A 20,235-nucleotide genomic window follows, 5' to 3' on the forward strand; every position below is an offset into this window, starting at 1 on the left:
TCCGTTGTATTTGCGGTATGGACTTCTGGGCCAAATTCAATATTCAGCCCACTATAGGCGAATGTGCCTAGTAGACGATTATGTTATGATACGCCCTCTAAATCTTTCATTTGCATCCTCACCACCGAGGAGAAACAAGAAATTGATAGTATCAAAACTCTTTTTATCCCAGCTCGCCAAGGACAGTTGTCACTGACTCCATTGGGCTGAGCACCGGATTGAAATTCAAGAGGAATGGCGAAACAAACCTCCAGTTCGCCAGTTCCCTTATGTAATGTCACCTAAAACTCAAGGGTTGGTGGCAACTGAATTGCAACGACTGCTTGATACAGGTATTATCGAACGCAGTAATTCAGCATGGTCACTGAACTGCGTGCCTGTAATTAAGCCTAATAAGTTCGCCTCTGCTTAGATGCTCGCAAAATCAACGAGCGTACTGTACGTGATGCGTACCCCTTGCCACACCCTTATCGCATTCTTAGCCAACTTCCTAAAGCTAACTATCTTTCAAACGAATAGATCTCTCGGAAGCCTTCCTCCAAGTACCATTGCATCCGGCTTCGAGGAAATATACAGCGTTCAGTGTGCAAGGCAAGGGGCTGTTTCAATACACCCGAATGCCTTTTGGTCTGGTCAATAGTCCAGCTACCTTAGCTAGACTAATGGACAGGGTACTAGGCCACGGTGTATTGGAACCGTATGTCTTCGTCTACCTCGACGATATCGTCGTGGTGACGGAGACATTCGAGCATCACGTGCAGTTGCTCCAAGAAATTGCGCGCCGACTAAGAGATGCGAACTTGTCAATTAATCTGGAAAAATCCCAATTTGGCGTTCCAGAAATACCATTCCTTGGATATCTGCTCAGTACTAATGGTCTGCGAGCCAATCCAGAAAAGACTCGACCCATCGTTGAATATGCGAGGCCGAACACCATTACGAAACTGAGACGATTCTTGGGAATGGTAAATTATTACCGCCGTTTTATATCCGATTTCAGTATGATCACGGCGGCATTGACCGATCTTCTGAAAACGAAATCGAAAATTATAAAATGGAACGAGGAAGCAGAGAAATCCTTTTGCACCATCAAAGAGCGACTGGTCAGCGCTCCAATTCTGGGCAGTCCCGACTTTACTAGGGAATTTACAATCCAGACGGATGCCAGCGACGTCGCCGTGGCTGGTGTCCTGACTCAACAGCAAGATGATGGCGAAAAGGTCATATCTTACTATTCGCATAAATTGACTACTCCGCAGCGGAACTACCACGCCGCCGAGAAGGAAGCACTGGCAGCTCTGCTTGCCATAGAAGCCTTCCGAGGATATATTGAGGGTTCTCACTTTAAACTGATCACAGACTCCTCTGCCCTAACACACATTCTCAATACCAAATGGAAGGTGGGCTCAAGGTGCAGTCGGTGGAGCTTGGATCTACAGCAGTTTGATATGTCTGTGGTACACAGAAAAGGCTAGGAAATGTAGTCCCAGACGCATTATCAAGAAGCATAGCTGTAGTCCAAGATACACCGGCTGCCTCCTGGCACTCCTCATTGGTCGAGAAAGTTAAAAATAAACCAGATGAGTTTGCTGATTTCCGCATAGATGATGGAATTCTAATGAAATTCGTCACGGCAAAGAATGAACCGTATGATTCACGCTTTGAGTGGAAAATCGTGCCATTACCCGATGAAATACCTACCATACTCCAAGAAAATCACGACACCAACTTCCACCAAGGCTATGAAAAGACATTGAATCGTGTCCAAAAGCGTTACTATTGGCCGAAAATGGCCTTAGAAATACGAAAGTATGTTCAGAACTGCACAACGTGCAAGGAAACCAAAGCTTCGTATGTAGCGGTCACGCCAGAGATGGGCAAAATGCGCCAAGCCTCACGGCCATGGCAAATTATATCCATCGATTATGTAGGTCCTCTCCCTCGAAGTAAAAAGGGGAACCAACACCTGCTAGTAATCAGCGATTACTTCTCCAAATGGGTGATGATACATCCCGTTCGGAAAATCGACAGTTCAGCTATGTGTTCAGTTCTGAAGGATCAGTGGTTTTATCGAAATTCCGTTCCGGAGATAATCATCACGGATAACGGTAGCGTCTTTACATCTAAGGTGTTTAAAGACCTACTAGATCACTTCCGCATTAAACACTGGCTGAACTCGCGTTATCACTCGCAGGCAAACCCTGTCGAGCGAGTGAATCGTACGATAAATTCTGCCATCAGAACATACGTACGTGAAGACCAGCGAATGTGGGATACAAAGCTCTCTGAAATCGAGATGATTCTTAATACATCCAAACACACTTCCACTGGCTTCACGCCGTATTTTATAACGCACGGCACTGAATTATCCGAAACGGGAAATGACCATCGTCTCTCACGTCATAATCAGGAAACCTCTGAAGGTGAACGCGAGGAGCAACGTAAACAAAACTTCACTAAAATATACGATATTGTCAAAAAACAACTTGAAACAAAGCACACGAATCATCCACCAAGCACTATAATTTGCGGAGTCGGCGATTTTCCAAAGCTTTCGCCGTCGGTCAACTTGTGTACCGGAAGAATATGAAGCCTTCCAGCGCTGTAGAAAACTACAACGCAAAAATACGGTCAGCAGTATCTTCCCTGCAAGGTAAAGGCCAAGGTCGGATCCTCATCATATGACCTCGAAGATCTGACAGGCAAGCCACTCGGAATTTGGCCAGCGATTCATTTAAAGCCCGGTTAGTTAAATCAAAACAACTGTCGGATCCTCCTCTTTATTTTTCGAAACTTTCCTCTGCCAATGTACCTGAAAATAAACAAAAACAAATGAAACTTACACCCGCACATACGTTTGTCGATATCGATTCATATCACCGTGAGATTATGACGAAAACAGTGCAGCAAACCGTGAAATCGTGCAAAAATATCACGACCCACAAATTTCCACTTGCATCCATCCAAAATGTAAACACGCTTTGACGTTTCACACCCACACAAGAGCCTTTTTCATTCGAGTCGACATGCGCAGGGTAGAGCAGAAGGCTTTGCGATACCCAGGTGGTCGATTTTATAGTCACTAAAAACTCCTCTCATGTTGCTTGCAATATGTTCTCGCATGCGAGAACGGGAAATAAGCAGCATCGAGAGTGATTCATTAAATTTAGGTTTCAAAATCACCCGTTCTCTTGAAATAAGAGCAGCGAGTGTGAGCATCGAAACAAATATAGAATTAGGGCGCCCTAGAATCATAAAAAAAACATCGTAATTAGTAAATTTGGTCCAAGAGTTTTCTTGAGACATGTTACCGAAAAAGAGAAGTAATTCGTAAATTTATTCTCATTAGCATAACTAAGTAGTCATAAAATTATTTGGTCAACAAAGGTTGATATGGTTAAAAAAAGGTCCTTTTAATAGTGGGAAAGTGAATGGCAATTCGATAACTTTGTGCACGATCCATGGTTTTGCATCTTATGGCATTTCAAAAACTGCATATTTTGTTGTACCTAATTAAAATACTTCGGGACAAATCACCTGTCCAGATCCAGCGACAAAGAATGACTCATACTGTTGATAGTGAGCCTCACTAACTGAAATTCAAATAATTTAGAGGAAAAGCACTTGACGTTTAGGAACAATCATTGCTCTAAATTACTCGGAATTTCAGCAAGCAGAGAACTACAATAGTATAAGTCGTTCGTAGTTGACGAAATCTCGACACGCAGATCCCTCTTAATCGTATTGATTACAATGATGAACGGATTCAACTACTAGTGAGCCTCACTATTCAAAAATTCAAATAATTTAGAGGAAAAGCACTTGACGTCTAGGAACAATCATTGCTCTAAATTACACTGAATTTCAAATAGCAGAGAACTAGTAATCGAAATTGGTCTCATAGTTAATCATTTTTTCTGATATTTAAGATAGATTTGGAACTCATGGTAACTCGCGATCTAAGCTAAATGAAATGAAGGCTAGGATTTTTGTCCAAGCAGGCTCACTCTTGGTAATTCAAATGATTTGCAGGAAAAGCACTTGACGTTCAGGAACAATCATTTGCTGCAAATCAATATGGATTAGTAAGAGAAGATAACTTTGTTAAAAATCAACAGCCTTCGAATCCCATTGATAGCTTGACGTTAGGAACCAGAATTTCGTGAGTTTCGATATCGAAAAGAACACCACATCACGCAACAGCCAGCCTCACTCTTCCAATTTTGCATGATCCCTCGGAACAGCACTTGCCGCATTAGGAACAATCATTGCGAAGGATCAGTTAAAATTTGAAGAGCAGAGAACTGTTTTGCGACCATTCAATTCAGACATCACTGGAATTCGATAGCTGAATCAGGAAACCGAATAAGAGCATTCTGATAGAAGCAGGCTTACTCTTAGAGATTAAAGTGATTTTGCGAAAAAAGAATTGCCGTTTAGGATCAATCATTTCTCTAAATCAATGTAAATCTTTAAGAGGAGAGAACTTGTACTAGAATATTGTTCTGTAAACTGAATTTTAGAATATTGCTATTCCTAACAAAAAAAAACTTTGTTTTTTTTTTCACCCGGTCCGGGATAATTGTTACCTCTGAGATAGGTCCCAATATTTATTTTCTTCTTTTTCTTTTGTAAAGATTTATTCTTCGTTTTTGTTTTGTCTTCTTCTTGTAAATACATATAAATAATTATCCCCTAACTATAAAATTTGTAAATATAAAAATATAATAAATGTAAATAAAATTTGAATTCAAATTCCCTCCCATAAAACCCTACATCGTTATCCTTCCTCTTGCACTAAAATAACATGGCGCGCATTACCAACTGCGCAAAAAACAAACCGCTCCCGGGAAATGTTCTGCAAACACAGATTTTGCAACATCAAAAATTCCTTAAAAGCCAATGTTGGAGAAGGCCAAGGCCTCTTTTCGGTAACAAAGTTTAAATCGTTAAAACCGTACGTTGTCTACAACCAAGTTAATCCTCTTCGCAGGAACAAAGCTAGAAGTATTGTGAGACGCGAGTGGTACAAAGTTGCTGCCTTCGCGGGTTTATACCGACAGTGAGTGTGCCAATTTGTCAGCCCTGGATACAGTGGATAAAGTATCGACGAAGCCGCTTACCACCCCTCGACCGTGCGCGACGAAAGGCCGTTCGCTACCCCTCGCCCGTCTAGAAGTGCGAAGTGCGCCCGGACACCAGCTCTAGAGTCGACATCGAAGTGAGAAATTCAGCGGGTCATCACGGAGTGTCCGAACTGCGAATCGCCCGACAAAACCGACCGACCGGCGAACGACAAATGATCCGCCAACCGGCGCCAGGTGTAGTGCAAAACTCATTCCTAATTAACCCTATTCCCCTTTCCTTGAAATTAAATAAATCTAACAATTGAATTCGAATTTTATAAGCCTTTGGTAATTATTTATTTTGCTACGATTCCCTTATTTCTATCTTTGTTGAATTTCAATTTGCTGAATTAGTGTGGGAAGTGTGTCCGCCCAGAATATAAACGATTCTCCCGGATAGACCCTGAGAGGGCTTAAATGTAAATAATTCTGTAAATTTCTTAGTGTTAATTTTTTATTAGTGTAATTTTTATTTGAATTTTTTTCTTAGCTTTAATTGAATTTATTTGAATTGAATTTGAAAAGTAAAGTGTGAATGAGACAAATGTCTTACAACTACTACTGGTGCCTTATTCTGGTTTATTATTATTTTTATTGAAGATGTTTAAATTTTATTAAATTTCACTCCAACAATTTGTGTTTACCAAATAGGTGGCACACTTGCCCCAATAAGTATACATTTCAACCAAACTGGATTTCGTATGTAAAACTAAATACTTTTTTCGTTCAAATGCCACAATAACTTACACATTTGAATAGTTTCACGATGTGCAGTACGTTAAAAAATCTGGTAATAATTTAACTTTCACCATGCTATTTAGAAACAACGAAATCTTATAAAAATCCACTCAAATTTGGTTGTCTTTGCACAAGTCGATGTAGGGTAACGGTCGTATTTTGGACCCCCTAAGGAAGTAATTTTAGTTTTTTATCCCAATTAATTAATTTCACAGCGTAACCAAGTCAAAGAACATGCCAAAATGTAGAGAAAAAATTCCTCCACGAGATAAAAATGCCCATTCAATCATGTAGGATCAAAAAATCGTCGAAAATAATTGAATTGTGAAGCACTGTTTTTCATTTTTTGGACACACCAATACATTTTGGACCCTCAGAGTATATATTTGGACCCCCGGCATTTTTTATCGTTTGGCGACAAAGTCCACGACACTAGTTGTATATTATGCTTGCCCATAGTCTAATCAATCGATTAACAATGGGAAATCAAAGAAATTTTACGCTTTTAGTTCAGAAATTTGAAAAATGTTTTTGTTTACATTTTAAAAATTTCTGACGGCTTCAATTTCTGTGTGTAACGTGTTGTAACGGTTGCATGGATGAACCGATTAAATTAAATTAATTTCAGATAAAATAAACACATTTTCTATGTAGAAACGGTTGATGCATGTGCGGAATAGTTCTCTTTCCAAATGGCATGCAAATTGAGTTTCGATTTAAACTGGGAAATTTGCAGGAAAATGCCCCTGGGGGTCCAAAATATATTGGTTACCGTAAATACGTGAAACATAGAGCAATTTTCATTGTATTGTGAATTATAAGGGAACATATTGTTAAGCTCAAAGAGAAAATATATATGATAGTTTCTATAAAAAAGCAAGGGTGGCACACTTGCCCCTATGGCACACTTGCCCCAAAGTCCGCTACTCTAAAACTGATTCTAAGTTTTTGAAACTTGTCAGAATTTACAGTAGGGTAACCAATATATTTTGGACCCCTATATATTTTGGACCCCCAGGGGCATTTTCCTGCAAATTTCCCAGTTTAAATCGAAAGACCAACTCAATTTGCATGCCATTTGGAAAGATAGGACTATTCCGCACTTGCATCAACCGTTTGTACATAGAAAATGTGTTTATTTTATCTGAAATTAATTTAATTTAATCGGTTCATCCATGCAACCGTTACAACACGTTACACACAGAAATTGAAGCCGTCAGAAATTTTTCAAATGTAAACAAAAACATTTTTCAAATTTCTGAACTAAAAGCGTGGAATTTCTTTGATTTTCCATTGTTAATCGATTGATTAGACTATGGGCAAGCATAATATACAACTAGTGTCGTGGACTTTGTCGCCAAACGATAAAAAATGCCGGGGGTCCAAAATATATACTTTGAGGGTCCAAAATGTATTGTGTGTCCAAAATAATGAAAAACAGTGCTTCACAATTCAATTATTTTCGATGATTTTTTGATCCTACATGATTGAATGGGCATTTTTATCTCGTGGAGGAAGTTTTTCTCTACATTTTGGCATGTTCTTTGACTTGGTTACGCTGTGAAATTAATTAATTGGGATAAAAAACTAAAATTACTTCCTTAGGGGTCCAAAATACGACCGTTACCCTAATCATTCTTAAGGAAGTGATGTTGAAAAAATGTACGTTATTGTTCGACTTAGCGGATATTTTTGTAAAAAAAAACATTGAAAAAGTTGTATTTTTCTTAAATTTACTTAAGTTTAAAATATGTCCGCTTATAAATTGTCCAAATGTACTCTACTATATCTGAAGAACACAATGAAGAACTTAATCAATCATCTAGTTCATTAGAAAATAGTTTTAATGTTGTAAGTTTGTGCTTTGTTAGGTTAACGAATATGGAATTCAATACTATTTATTATTCCAAAGATTTAAGCAAATGAATACAGTTTATGATTGCCGAACAATAGATGACACCTACACGCAGCGAACTGGACTATCGAATTTCATACATTTTGCCTTATGAAAAGTGGCACACCGTCCAGAAACCGTTATTAACAGATAAAAATGTCCAAAAATTTGGTACGTTATTTGACAACTCGAAACTCAGCCCGATTAGTGAAAGTCTTTCACTAAATGGGCTACAGGTTTATTGCAATGAACGAAAGTTGACTGTACATTACATCCATTAGTACCGGCACCCTACTTCTAATAGATTATAACAGTCTTGTTTTCACATCAACAATTTTTAAATGCAACTAGGGTCAGTGTTCCTTTAGTGGACAGTCCCCTATGGCCTATGGACTTATCCACGGTCTTCTTTTATTGTCGATTTTCTTTTTCTTTTCCGCTCTAAATGCGGCCCGTGTTTACATAAAATGACATCCGGACCAACATCCAGTGAAGGAATGTTCACCGAATGAACATGAAGTGGATGAATGTGTAGCGAAATCGTTCATTTTCTGTAAACACGGCCCGCAATAAAGGTTTTCTTCCCACTAGAAGTTGCTGCGTGACGTCATCGTAGATTAGTTCTTAGTCGCACTAGTGGCTTTTTACGGCTGTTTTGCTGTAAATCTCTTCAAATATTTTTTGACATGAAGATCAGGAGCTATTTATCAAAGTACCGTTGATATACAGCTTGATTTTGTTCAAAAATGATCGAAAAAATTAGTTTTGCTTAAAATTTGAGCTACCTTGCGCCTATAGTAAACCTATTTTTTGATTAGTATTTTGCCAACGCTGTGATGCTAGTGCTACTATAGGAACAGAAATTAGAAATAGTGCCACTATAGGCACATGTATTCCTATAGTGGCACAAGCGATAATAAATCCTAACATATGACCCAAGTAACCATAAGCACTAATAATAAGCCCTTAATCAGCATCATAGATGCGTACATGCATTATAATAGCACCACAAATGCTTACAGACCTTATAATAGCACTTCCGCTGCATAGAAACCCTATTACAGCATCATTAATGCTTCTAAGCCTGATGCCTACAGGCATTAAATAAGCACTTTATATTCGAATACAGGGCATGTTTAAATGCCATCCAGTATTTTGACAGATATACCACGTGCTTTGTGTTTGCATATAGTGGTAAGAGGGAGTCAAACATAAATCTTCTCACTACTACAATTGCTGGTTTTATGACGGGGAAAAGTGATGGTTTAAATTGGTCACTTTTCTTTCCAATACTATTCATCTTATGTGGCCGTAGGAGCGAAAGCAGGACAACAACTCAACAATACGGGTGTCGCAGGTTCGAGACGCAAAATGAGGAATTTCATCATCATAAAACGAGGATCAAAATGTGGCAAATGCAAGTCCTCAAAAGGATGAAACTACCAAAACGAATATGTCTGATACTGTGAAGTACTATCTGTATCATTTTATTACATTTTTTGCATACTATTAGAGGTTTCCGTTTTCATTCATTCATTTATTTACCTCATGTACCAGTTGCTTGGCCGCATACGCGAAAGCTTTCTGGCTGCGTACGCGAAAGAAATACAAAATATTCGCCCTAAAACCTGGCAAAAACAACTGACGTTTCTCACGTGGTCTTATATCAGCATTAGTGGTGCAGAGAAGCACGGTTATATCTTGGCACTATAATGGCACGCTATTTCGCCTTTTCTGGCATTATAATAGCATTATATGCGTATATAAAACTGACATGCATTAAATGATTACCCATATCGCATATAATGCTGTTATCGTGCCGCATTATCGTGCTTACTGGTTACTTGGGTCTCCTTGCTTTGGTGGATCCTGCGTGTTATTATTTCTTTATCTACGCAGTAGGTTGAATACGTTGAATGTATCATTTGTTTGCCAAAATAAAGCTTTATGATTACCGTGCCGCATTATCGTGCTTACTGGTTACTTGGGGAGTTTTCGTAGTTTTCATATTTTTACCACAAAACCAAGATAAAAAGCTTTCAGATAGTGTAAAAATAATGATGCTAGTGTTATTTTTCGATTTTATACGAATATTTGTTCTTAGCTATGCGGCTATTGGTACATCGACCCTGAACGTAAAGGTTTTCAATATTTGTCAACCTCTTCAGTCAGCATTGACAAGTCAGATGAAATACCGTAAACGTACCATATTTGACGCGCGGACGCAAAGTTGACGCATTTTCTAATTGATTTTATCATAAACTAATTCTAGTTCAGACTAGCACTCGAAAATTTATTGCTTAATTTCCATTTACATGTTATTGAAATATTCCAATCGAAAAAAAATATTTTTAATTAATAATAGGCAAAAAATAAAATTGCGTCATTTTTTCTTTCTTAGTGAATGAGTTAAATATTGTTAATCAATTTTTCGCTGTGCTGTTTTACAACAATATCATCAATAACAGTCAGTAATATTCTTTATTCAAGAATTGAGGTCAAAATTTTATTATTTCTAAGAATTAAAACATTTTTTTTGTATGAAAATCGTGTGCGTCAAGTTAGACACACGTTTTCCTTATTATTTGCAGTACAAAATGTTGGATCGAAATTGGAAAAAAATATGTATGGTTCTTGCATTCAAAAATCCGTCGGCTGGACAACTTAATGCTTTATGTAATCACATGTAAAGGGTCATCCATAAATTACGTAACGTTATAAGGGATAAGGGGGAGGGTTAAGGAAAACGCAACGATTCATACCAAATTTTCGCACATTCCAGTCAAAAAACTGTGCCCAAGGTGGAGAGGAATTGAGAATGGTAACATTTAGCGCGATTTATGGACGTCCCCTAATGTTTCAAGGGAGATTCAATAAATCACGTCAGGAGCCGAGGTGTTGGTTCAATGATTGATTTAGTTAAATGTATACATTAGGGGGTTTCCATTAAGTACGTGACGGAAAAATTGTCATTTTCTACAACAACCACGTTCATTTGCCCTACGTCACACTTTTTATACGGAACCTTTCAAAAATTTGTATGAATCGTCATCTTACAGAATGCCTCCTTCCCCCTAATAGCATGACGTACTTAATGAATGACCCCATATATGTGTTTCGGTCGTTTTCGAGGCCCATACACAAAGCAGTGTGAGAAGGAGGGTGCAATGGTTTCATCTTACGTTTATAATCGTTATACATGATTAATGTGGAGATTCTCAAACATCCATTTTTGGAATTGGTTATTTTAGTTCAAGTTTTCAACCAATTTTTCGTAATTTTTGAAAACTTTTCTCCCCATTTCAGCGCAACGTAGTTTTTAAAAAATTTCCATTGTTTGAATTCACGATAGAAATACATTAAACTTAACAACAATGCTTGACTATGGTTTGAACTCAATGCCGGTTTTATTTTCTACACTTCAAATGGACGCAAAAGGTACTTCCGGATGACATCATTCCAAACTTTTCCCAAAAGTTTTATGTTCACTCTAAAGCACTTTTTTCAGTTAATTAAGCTATAGAATACTATAACTCTTAAATATTTTTTTGCAATTATTTTTTAGTGCGTCAAATAAGGAACATACCTAGGCGTCAAGTTAGGCACATTGATTGAATTGATGCGTCAATTAAGGAACCTAAGGGGCGATCCATTAATTACGTAAGACAATTTTGGCGGTTTTTAGACACCCCCTCCCCCCCTAGTAAGATTTTTTGTATGAAAATTAAAAATAATTTGTATGGCGCGTAAGAAATCTCAAACCCCCCTCCCCCATAAACCCTTACCTAATTAATGGACGACCCCTAATGTGTTCCACAAAAAGTCATTAAAACATAAAGAAAAAACTTTTCAATATTTTACTGATTTTCTTTAATTTTATAATAGTTGAGCTGACAAAGTTTCAAATTTCAACAAACTCGGACAGATTTTGACGATTTGAATTCAGAATTTCCTTAACCGCGTCAAATATGGTACGTCCACGGTAGACTGATACGTTCAACGCTAGATAATTAGAATTCAAGTTCGACGAAGATGGACCTCTTTGATACGGCCGGCAATATTATTACGTTGTATTCATTAATCGAGGTACGAGGCACACTGTTGACCTGGTCGCATTTGTTTAATGGCTGTGATATTTATTAAAATTCTCGAATCATGTGGACATATTCTACTTTATCCGTGCTAATAGATAGTTCATAAACAACGTCGGCCCAATTTTTATAAAGGGATGCTGCCATCTCGTAAAGACCTTCGTTAGTCGAAAAATTAATCTTTAAGCAGATCATGGATTATGAATATCTCTCAATGTAATTGACATATACATATGTCTCTGCCATATTTTTCATCGTTATGGATAGTCTATGATTAAATGTGTGGATGATAAATTCAATATATGATTATTTGAATAAATTGCTATGCTCAAATGCTTATTTATTGATGATTTGTTTTGTTTTTTATCGCAGGAACTATGTGGGTTATACCAAATGGTAGCTTTGAAATGATTATTATGTACCTAGGTGTTCACCTCTCAATCACATTGACTCAATTTAAAATTCACTAACGTGTTCATTTATGCGATAATTATTCTGGCGAAATGCAACCATTTTACATTAGGGTGAAATCACCAGACGAACAGATTTCTGAAAGTCGACCCTAGGTTAGTTGGTAAGTGACATAAGATATGTTTAGTCACGTCATGTGATATGATGGGTCATGGCCGGCAGTGAATCTGATATCAGATGGCAGTTGTAGGTTTATGCACTACCGGAATCTCTGCATGATTTACTAAGACGTGGAGTCTCGGTTATACGAAGCGTATTGTTGAAAATGATAAACTCCACAATCATTAAAAATAAAATTAAAATAAACTCTCAATATCATAAAACAGGATGAAGATGATATGGTCTTCTTCCTGTTTTTGAATTTGGGTCATAAGTTTGATGAGTATGTAATGTAGTAACCAATAGTGTTCTATTGTCAAATGAAAGCAAATCGAAGTGGTGTGTTTGATTGAAAGCGGAAACTGAAAGGACGCTAGAAGCTCGTCACAGGGATCTTGTATGAAGAGAAATTTGAATCTGCTCCAAGAGGGTTCAATGGCTTCCTGAATTCTCAAAAAAAAATGCTTCCTATATTAAAAACCGGCAGGTATGTCATTAAATAATTTATTACTACGACAGCTCAACTATCTTTTACTAATGTAATGTAATGATTGATGAATCTCTTCTTTGTCTCGCTTTTAGCACATATAAATAAAATACCGTAAAGTGGCGTAGTTCAGTGTTTTACGCGAGATTCAAAAAAAATAACTATCGAGAACTCAGCTGTAGGATTCTTGGCAATCTGTACAGCCGACAATACTTATATCAACCACGAAGCACACAAATTGACTGAAAATCTTCTATCGTCCGCAGTATTGACGTAACATGTCCTTCATTCAATGTTCATCGAATTTCTGCTTCCACCTTTCGAATCTCCCATCATTACACGTGCACATCTTGACGTCAAAAAGCCAGTCGTATGATTATCTTGAATGAATAACAATCATCAATCGAAGGCCGTTCTCATTCGTCAGTCAGTGGACGTTGAACTATTCAATAAATGGTCTGAACTCCTCTTCCCGATCTGCATATTATCCTTCACTGAATTAGAGCACTTTTACGGTAAATAGCGATATGTTGATGCTTGAGACAACACATGGTTGCACTGTGTAGTCTAATATTACGTTTAGCGTAATATGTATGTTGTGATTCGTTACAATCTGCAGTGTTCAAGTCTTGAAACTGCTTCAAGCCTATGCTATTTTAACACTTCAGTGGGCGCCCCTAGCTTTACGTACACAGCATTAGCGCGGTGACCTAGGAGATGGTCAATCGCGCGAAAACCACAAGGTTGAATTGGATGTTGGTTGGACATTCAATATCCAACTATGAATTAAATGAGCTGTGTAGGGCATAAACGAGCTGTTGAACGCCCACCCTATTATAAACCAATATATTAATCGACATTCTACGTTTAACATTATGAAATCCATACATCATATGAGAATGAGTTTCTGTTACCATGTTATTATGTATTAATGTTCAATTTCCTACTTTCGTCTTATATTCAGGTAGCTACTAAATCTTTGGTTTTACCATCAATGGAATATGAAATACGATTAGCATACGATCCTTAGCGATACGTGGGACTCAAACTACGGTCCAAATCTCTACTGGTCGTTGGCGGCAAGCTCATCGATACAGCACTGTCTAACCTAAAATTAGAAATTTAAAGAGTCGTTACACCACACGTTGTTCAATGAACCTGATCCCACATACCGTCTGGCTTCACTTTCCAACAGTGACGAGTCGATCGGCTCCTGTGTAACATTTCGCAACGAATCGCCGAGCGTTTGACGCAGCTGTTGCATCTCTCGACCGGCACGCGAGCTCCTCAGAATATACATCTGCCGACGTTTTGCTTCCTGAGCCAGCTGCTCTCTCAACATCGAGATTTGATTTTCCAACCGAAGCACTTGCTGTCGATGCGACTGTTCTCTGGCATCCAGCAGCCGTTCGGCCTGTACTTGAGCATTTCGGTGACGCTCGATTTCAGAACTAGCTGCACCAACACCACCTCCTCCATACCCACTCATGCTAGACTTGCTCGGCGATTCCAACATTTTTGCCTTGGCCCGCGCCAGCTCGGCTTCCTTTTCGGCCAACAGAGTTTCCATGCGACGTACCTTCATGCGCAAATCTCGGCTTTCTTGCTCGATCTGAGCATGATCCAGACCGCAACTGTATTTTGCACTCCCGGTTCCCATACCACCGTAACCGCTAGACTCCAAGCGATTCGAATCCAGTTCCCCAGAATCTCCCAGCAAGCTCTTCTCCGATCGATCAAACTGCACATGGCCAGAAAATTTGCTGCCACTCTTCTCCAAACCAAGCTTTTCGTTCTCCATGTGACGAACCTTCTCCTTCATGGCCTCCAGCTTATTTCTCAGCTCGGTACGGTCCCGCTGTGAGTTAACCAATTGTCGCGCAAGATCCTGGTCTCCACCAGTTCCACCGCCAAACTGTTCGGCATTCTCCTGATTCCACTTGGCTAGCCGCAGCTGTGACTCAAGAGCCGACTTCTGTACTTCACATTCAGCTATTTGCTCTTGCAAACGTTGCGTTTGATCTTGTGTCGCTTGCTGGCTTCTTCTAAGCTCATTGATGGTGTGCTGTGAGGCGTCCAAGCGCTCCGAAAGAACTCGACGCTCATTCTCGCTATTGGTAAGAGTTTTCTGGAGTTGCTTAAGTTTGTCCTGTCCCAGGGCGAATGTATGCCCTTGGTCGGTGTTATGACGTTGCAATCCGGCAATTTCCCCTCGTAGTTCGGTCTCAGTAATGGCTGCCGCTTGCAGGCGTTCCTTCAACTGATCAACCGTACTCTTGAGCGCGGCACATCGATCTTCCAGCTGCGTTCCCGATCTTTGGTGTTCTCCAAGCGTTCTTGAAGGTTTCTGATAGTACAGTCTTTCTCCTGGAGTGCCATCTGCAAACGTTGAATATCTCCCTCGAGAGCGACGCGTTGGAGATCAAGTTTCGATGCACGTCCTTCTGTGCGAGCCAACTCGTCCTGCAGATGCCGCTTGTCGGACTCCAAGCGACAGGCGTTTTGTCTGCATTTCTCCAAGCGTTCTTCCAGTTGACTCTTCTCCTCGGCCGTAGTGCTGAGAGATTGCTCCAAATGGGCAGCCTTCTCTCGCGTTATGTTTAAATCGTCGCTTTTCTGTCTGAGTGTCTCCTCGGTGGTTTGCAACGCAGTAGTTTTCTGCGCTAGCTTGGCCTCCAAATTGGTCTTATCCTCGTGGATAGCCCGATTGTGCTGTTGCAATTTACAAATCTTTCCTTCCAAACGCATTTGATTGTCTCCGCCTTCTTGAAGCTGCTTTTTCGCAGTACAAAGTTGCATCTTGAAATCATCTCTTTCGCGCTCGATTTGCGCCACCTGTTGCATTAGCGTACGCACACCCTTGCGTACCATTTCTGGATCGACATCGATGATTGCATTGTCTCCCGAAAGGCTTCTCGTTTCCTGTTGTTGATGATGATGGTGATGGTGGTGGTGGTGGTGAAACTCATCTCGATCGCTGCGACCGCGAGCCGGGCTATATCTTCTAGATGGACTGAGTAGACGATACGGCAAGCTAACCGATCCGTCCATTTGAATCCCGGCAATCCTTCTCAACGTATGGCCAATCGAGCTTAGTTTGTTCTCTGTTTCCTTTTTGATCGCGTCCAAGTGAACTAATTGTTCATCTAAAGCACGAACGCGTCCTTCCGAACCTCCGAGTCGTGCTTTGAGCTCCTGGATCTGTTGTGTTGCATCGGCCAAACACACTTCCAGATTATGCTTCTGATCTTCCAGTCGCTTTTCACGTCCTCTGCCTTCCTCTATACGAGCGCATAACTCCTGCTCTCGCTGGTGGAATCGATGCTCGTCTTGATTTGCCTTGCAACGAGCTCTGCCCAACTCTTGACGAGTGGCGCACAGCGTTCCCTCCAAATCAGACATTTGCTTTTTGATTTGATGCAATTCCTGCAAGATGCGCTCCTTCTCTTCGGATTCGTTTGTTAGGCGTGCCTGTAGTTCCTTCTCCGCGGCATCGTTTTGAGTCGATTGGGACTGGAACTTTTGAATGTCGGTTTGGGCAGTGGATAAATCCTTGTTCAATTTGGTCATATTGTTTTCCGTTTCCTTCAGGATGGTCTGCAAGCGGACCTTTTCCTGTTCGAGTAGATTGCGGGACTCTTCCAATCCTGCATGACAGAAAACATTAGTTAGTCAGCTATCAATTCTACTGAGAAAATTCTACTCACCTGCAATCTTCTGCAAAGCATCGTCCATTGATCGAGCTTGCTCCCGGCGTTGTCCCTCGACTCGTTTCACGTGGTCTCGTAGCTCCTTGTTGCTGTTGGCATACTTATCCCGCTCAATGTTGCTGTCCGCTAATGTTCGACGTGTATCAGTTAACTCCTTTCTTGTAGCGTCAATACAATTCTCAGCTGAAATGACAAAAAACTCTATCATATCTTTCCCAAACAGTAATAAATAGTTTCACTAACCTTCCTTTAATTTTCGCTGGGTGTCCTGCAGCTGCAAACTAACCCCGTCGCATCGATCTTCTGTCAGTCGTAACTGAACCTTCAGTTCTTCGATTTCCTTCAATGCAGCATCTTTCTCATCCCGCAATGCCCCCTGTACAACCTCGAGTCGATTCAGTTCCTCTTCCGCTCGAATCCTTGCCTCTTCCATCTTGGTGCGCATTTTGGCGATTTCATCTCTCAGGCAACCGATCGTTGTCCGGTCCTTCTCCTGACGGGCAACCATCTCGCGCTTTAACCGATCGCCGTTGTCCAGTTCCAGCTTGAGCTCTCGTGCGGTCGCGTCTAACTTCTCCATTACTGCTTGCTTGTCCCGGTGAGCAATCAACAGAGCCTGCTGCTTCTCATTCTCGGCCCGCAGGACCACCTCTTCATGTTGCTGATTCAGCGCCTCCAGATGCATCTGCAGTGCCTCAAACTGTTCCTTCAGAGTTTGAATTTCAGCGTCCTTGCCATTCTCCAACGCCTGTAGAGCTTGGCTCATTCGCTTCTCCAGCGAGTTGCGAATGGCTTCCTTCTCCTCGTTCAACTTCTTGATGTTTTCCTCGCCGAAAGTGCGCAAATTGGACAACTTTTGGAGAAACTCGGCCTCTTGGTTGGCGGCCGCATTGGTCAGTTGGATTTTGATGTCTTGGGCCCGACGTTCGGCATTTTCCAAATCCTTATTGAGTCGACCGATCAGTGCCTTGTGCGATTCCTGCTTGAAGTAGATCCTGATTCTCCCGCTCGAGAGCATCCTTCCGAGCTTCGGCTTCCTCGAGCGATGTGTTCGTGTCGAACAGTACCGCCTCCAGGGAATCCTTTTCGCTGCGAAGCGAAGCCAGTTGTTCCTGAGGGAAGGAAACGAAATTATATAACCACAACAAGTAACAGAAGGGAATACATGGAAGAATTATTGAAGAATTGTTTAAAAGAATTTTAAGAGGAAATCATTACTAGTACTTTGGCGAAGTTTCTAATGAAACCTCGGAAGAATTCTTCATTTAATCTGGGAGAAATCTCTAGAGTCCTGGAGTAGTTGACGGTGTACATTCTGAAAGACACCCAACGGGCAGAACATATTATGGGAGAAACCCTAAAATAATTTTTGGATTTGTTTTCAGATGGTATCTTTGGGCGAACTTCTGGAGAAATCATTGGGCGCGTTTCATTAAATATCTCCAGAGAAAGGGATATCGGTACGAAGTTCTTAAGGGAGTAATTAATGTCTGATTCTCATGATAATTACCAGAAGAAATGTTTATAGCAATATCTTGAGAACTGGATATAATAGGAGGAAATTCTTGAAAGAAATCTTGATCTTGATTCGTACCTGAAAAATCATAGGCAATATCCCTGAAATAATTCTTTCCAAGGCTGGTAGCTAGTCACTTTTTAGTGACTTGGTCACTTTTTTGAGGCCAGTCACTTTAAAGTCTCTTTTTTCAAGCCATTTCAACTAAAGTCACTTTTTTCGTCAAAAAGTCACTTTTTTCAACTATTTTGAGCTAATTTTTCGGGAGAAAATTTTGAATCGGCCTTCTTAATTTAGGCTAAGCTTTAAGTTAGCAGGGTGTCTACTACCTAAAAAATCCTGGAAAACCTGGAATTATCAGGGAATTTTATTCAACCTGAAAAAACCTGGAATTATCAGAGGATTTCGGCAATACGCAGGAATAAAAACCTCGAACCAGTAATTATTATGGCAGAATATGTCCTTTTTGTAACACAACATTTCATCAATCAAAAAAGATTTCGGCTGCGCCGCTGATTCAACTTGAGGTATTCAGTCAATTCACTTTAAGTTATTTTTAATATTCCGAATAACTTGTTCAAATAAGGAAGTAGGACTTAGGATTGCTAAAATGGGAAAGGCAAATACGATTCCCAGTTCTAGTTGGGTATCTTTCATGAGCATATGAAATAAATAATATTTGTAGGAAAAGATTAATGCTAGTAAAAATATTATATTTTCAGGTAAGCAGATCTTTTTAAAGGCTTGGATACTATTTCAATGCATATCTCTAAAAAGTGTTTATTTTTAGTTAAGGTCTCTAAAGACATCATAATCAATATGGTATCTAAAGTTACTTTTTTGCCATAACCGAGGAAGTCTCTTTCCCATGGTAGCTCCAGAGCTCAATTATTTTTGACGAACTTGAGGCAAACCGAACCAGAGGAATACTATGCATTAGTTTCTACAGTCAACTCTCCATTACTCGATATTGAAGGGGCCATCGAGTAAGGGAGGTATCGAATTATGGAACACAAAACCAGTGCAAATGCGATCCGAGGGAACATCGCAGTAGCCATGAAAACCAACTTTAACTGTGGTTCTCTAACTCGATATTGAGATACGAAATATCGAGTAAGGGAGAGTTAAACCGTATAGGCCTGAGTGAAAGCAAAATTCTAAAACCCTCACCGCTCAGCGAATTCTTAACGGATTCAAATGATTTTTTGTCAGTATACTGGCACACATAGTTTCTAGAAGTGGACAGAAGAACGCGGAAATATTCCTGTGGTCGGAGTTATTCCGGTGGATCACTGGGTCAGGTCGGGTGAGAAGGGTACTGTGCGTTTGTGCCCCTGGAGATAAGAAAATTTCAGGTCACAGATTTTTTTCCGGAATCGGTTATAATGTGGCCACTACATGACGGAATTTTAAGAAAATTGCATCAGTTTAAACTTTTTGAGAAACGATTGAATTGGATAACTATGAGTAATGCATTTAATTTATCCTACAAATGACCATTTTCGGGTCCCGGGATGCCTCAAACCTACGATAAAGTGGCCAATTTGTTTCTGAACATCTGTGCCAAGCTTATGGGAATCCGTTTTAGTGCACAATTATGTTTTATTTCTACTTTTCGAGAATTGAAACGAATTGGTATCCAACAAATCTATAGCCGGTTCTTGCAGGCATTACGTTCGAATGGCCACATCCGGTATATTTTAAATGGTGCAAAACTCTTTATTTATAATGTTGAATGTCAGATCATAATGATTTATGCAAATTAAAATGATAGTCATTGCAAATAAATAAAGATAACTTGGCATGTCCCAAAAAATAGGCCATTTTTACCCGACTTGACCCAGTGACCCATCGAAATCACTCCGGCCACAGGAATATTTCCGAGTTCCTCTGGCCACTTCTAGAAACTAGATATGTGGCCAGTGAACTGACAAAAAATCATCTGAATCCGTTAAGAATTCTCTGAGCGGTGAGGGTTTGAGTATTTTTGCTTTCACTCAGGCCTATACGGGTTAACAGTAGATTATGATTCTATACTTATCAAATTCATCCAAAAGTCGACTAACTTTTTGAATAGTAAATTTATTGGTCAGCAATCAGTTT

General features: G+C 39.9%; 1 protein-coding gene across 1 annotated transcript; it reads right to left on the bottom strand.

Annotated features, from left to right (window-relative positions):
- Positions 1–13,820: 13,820 nt before the first annotated feature.
- On the bottom strand, positions 13,821–17,821 carry LOC110680869 (rootletin-like; the record flags this gene model as incomplete). Its single annotated transcript, XM_021856659.1, is given in 6 exon segments — positions 13,821–14,014; positions 14,079–15,228; positions 15,231–16,553; positions 16,614–16,799; positions 16,860–17,602; positions 17,604–17,821. Coding segments are annotated over 6 exon segments (3,702 nt in total), but the record flags the coding sequence as incomplete, so codon positions are not given.
- Positions 17,822–20,235: the final 2,414 nt, after the last annotated feature.

The sequence above is a fragment of the Aedes aegypti genome, unplaced genomic scaffold (genome assembly GCF_002204515.2).
Source record: "Aedes aegypti strain LVP_AGWG unplaced genomic scaffold, AaegL5.0 Primary Assembly AGWG_AaegL5_hic_scaff_1933_PBJ_arrow, whole genome shotgun sequence".
Taxonomy (NCBI): Eukaryota; Metazoa; Arthropoda; class Insecta; order Diptera; family Culicidae; genus Aedes; species Aedes aegypti.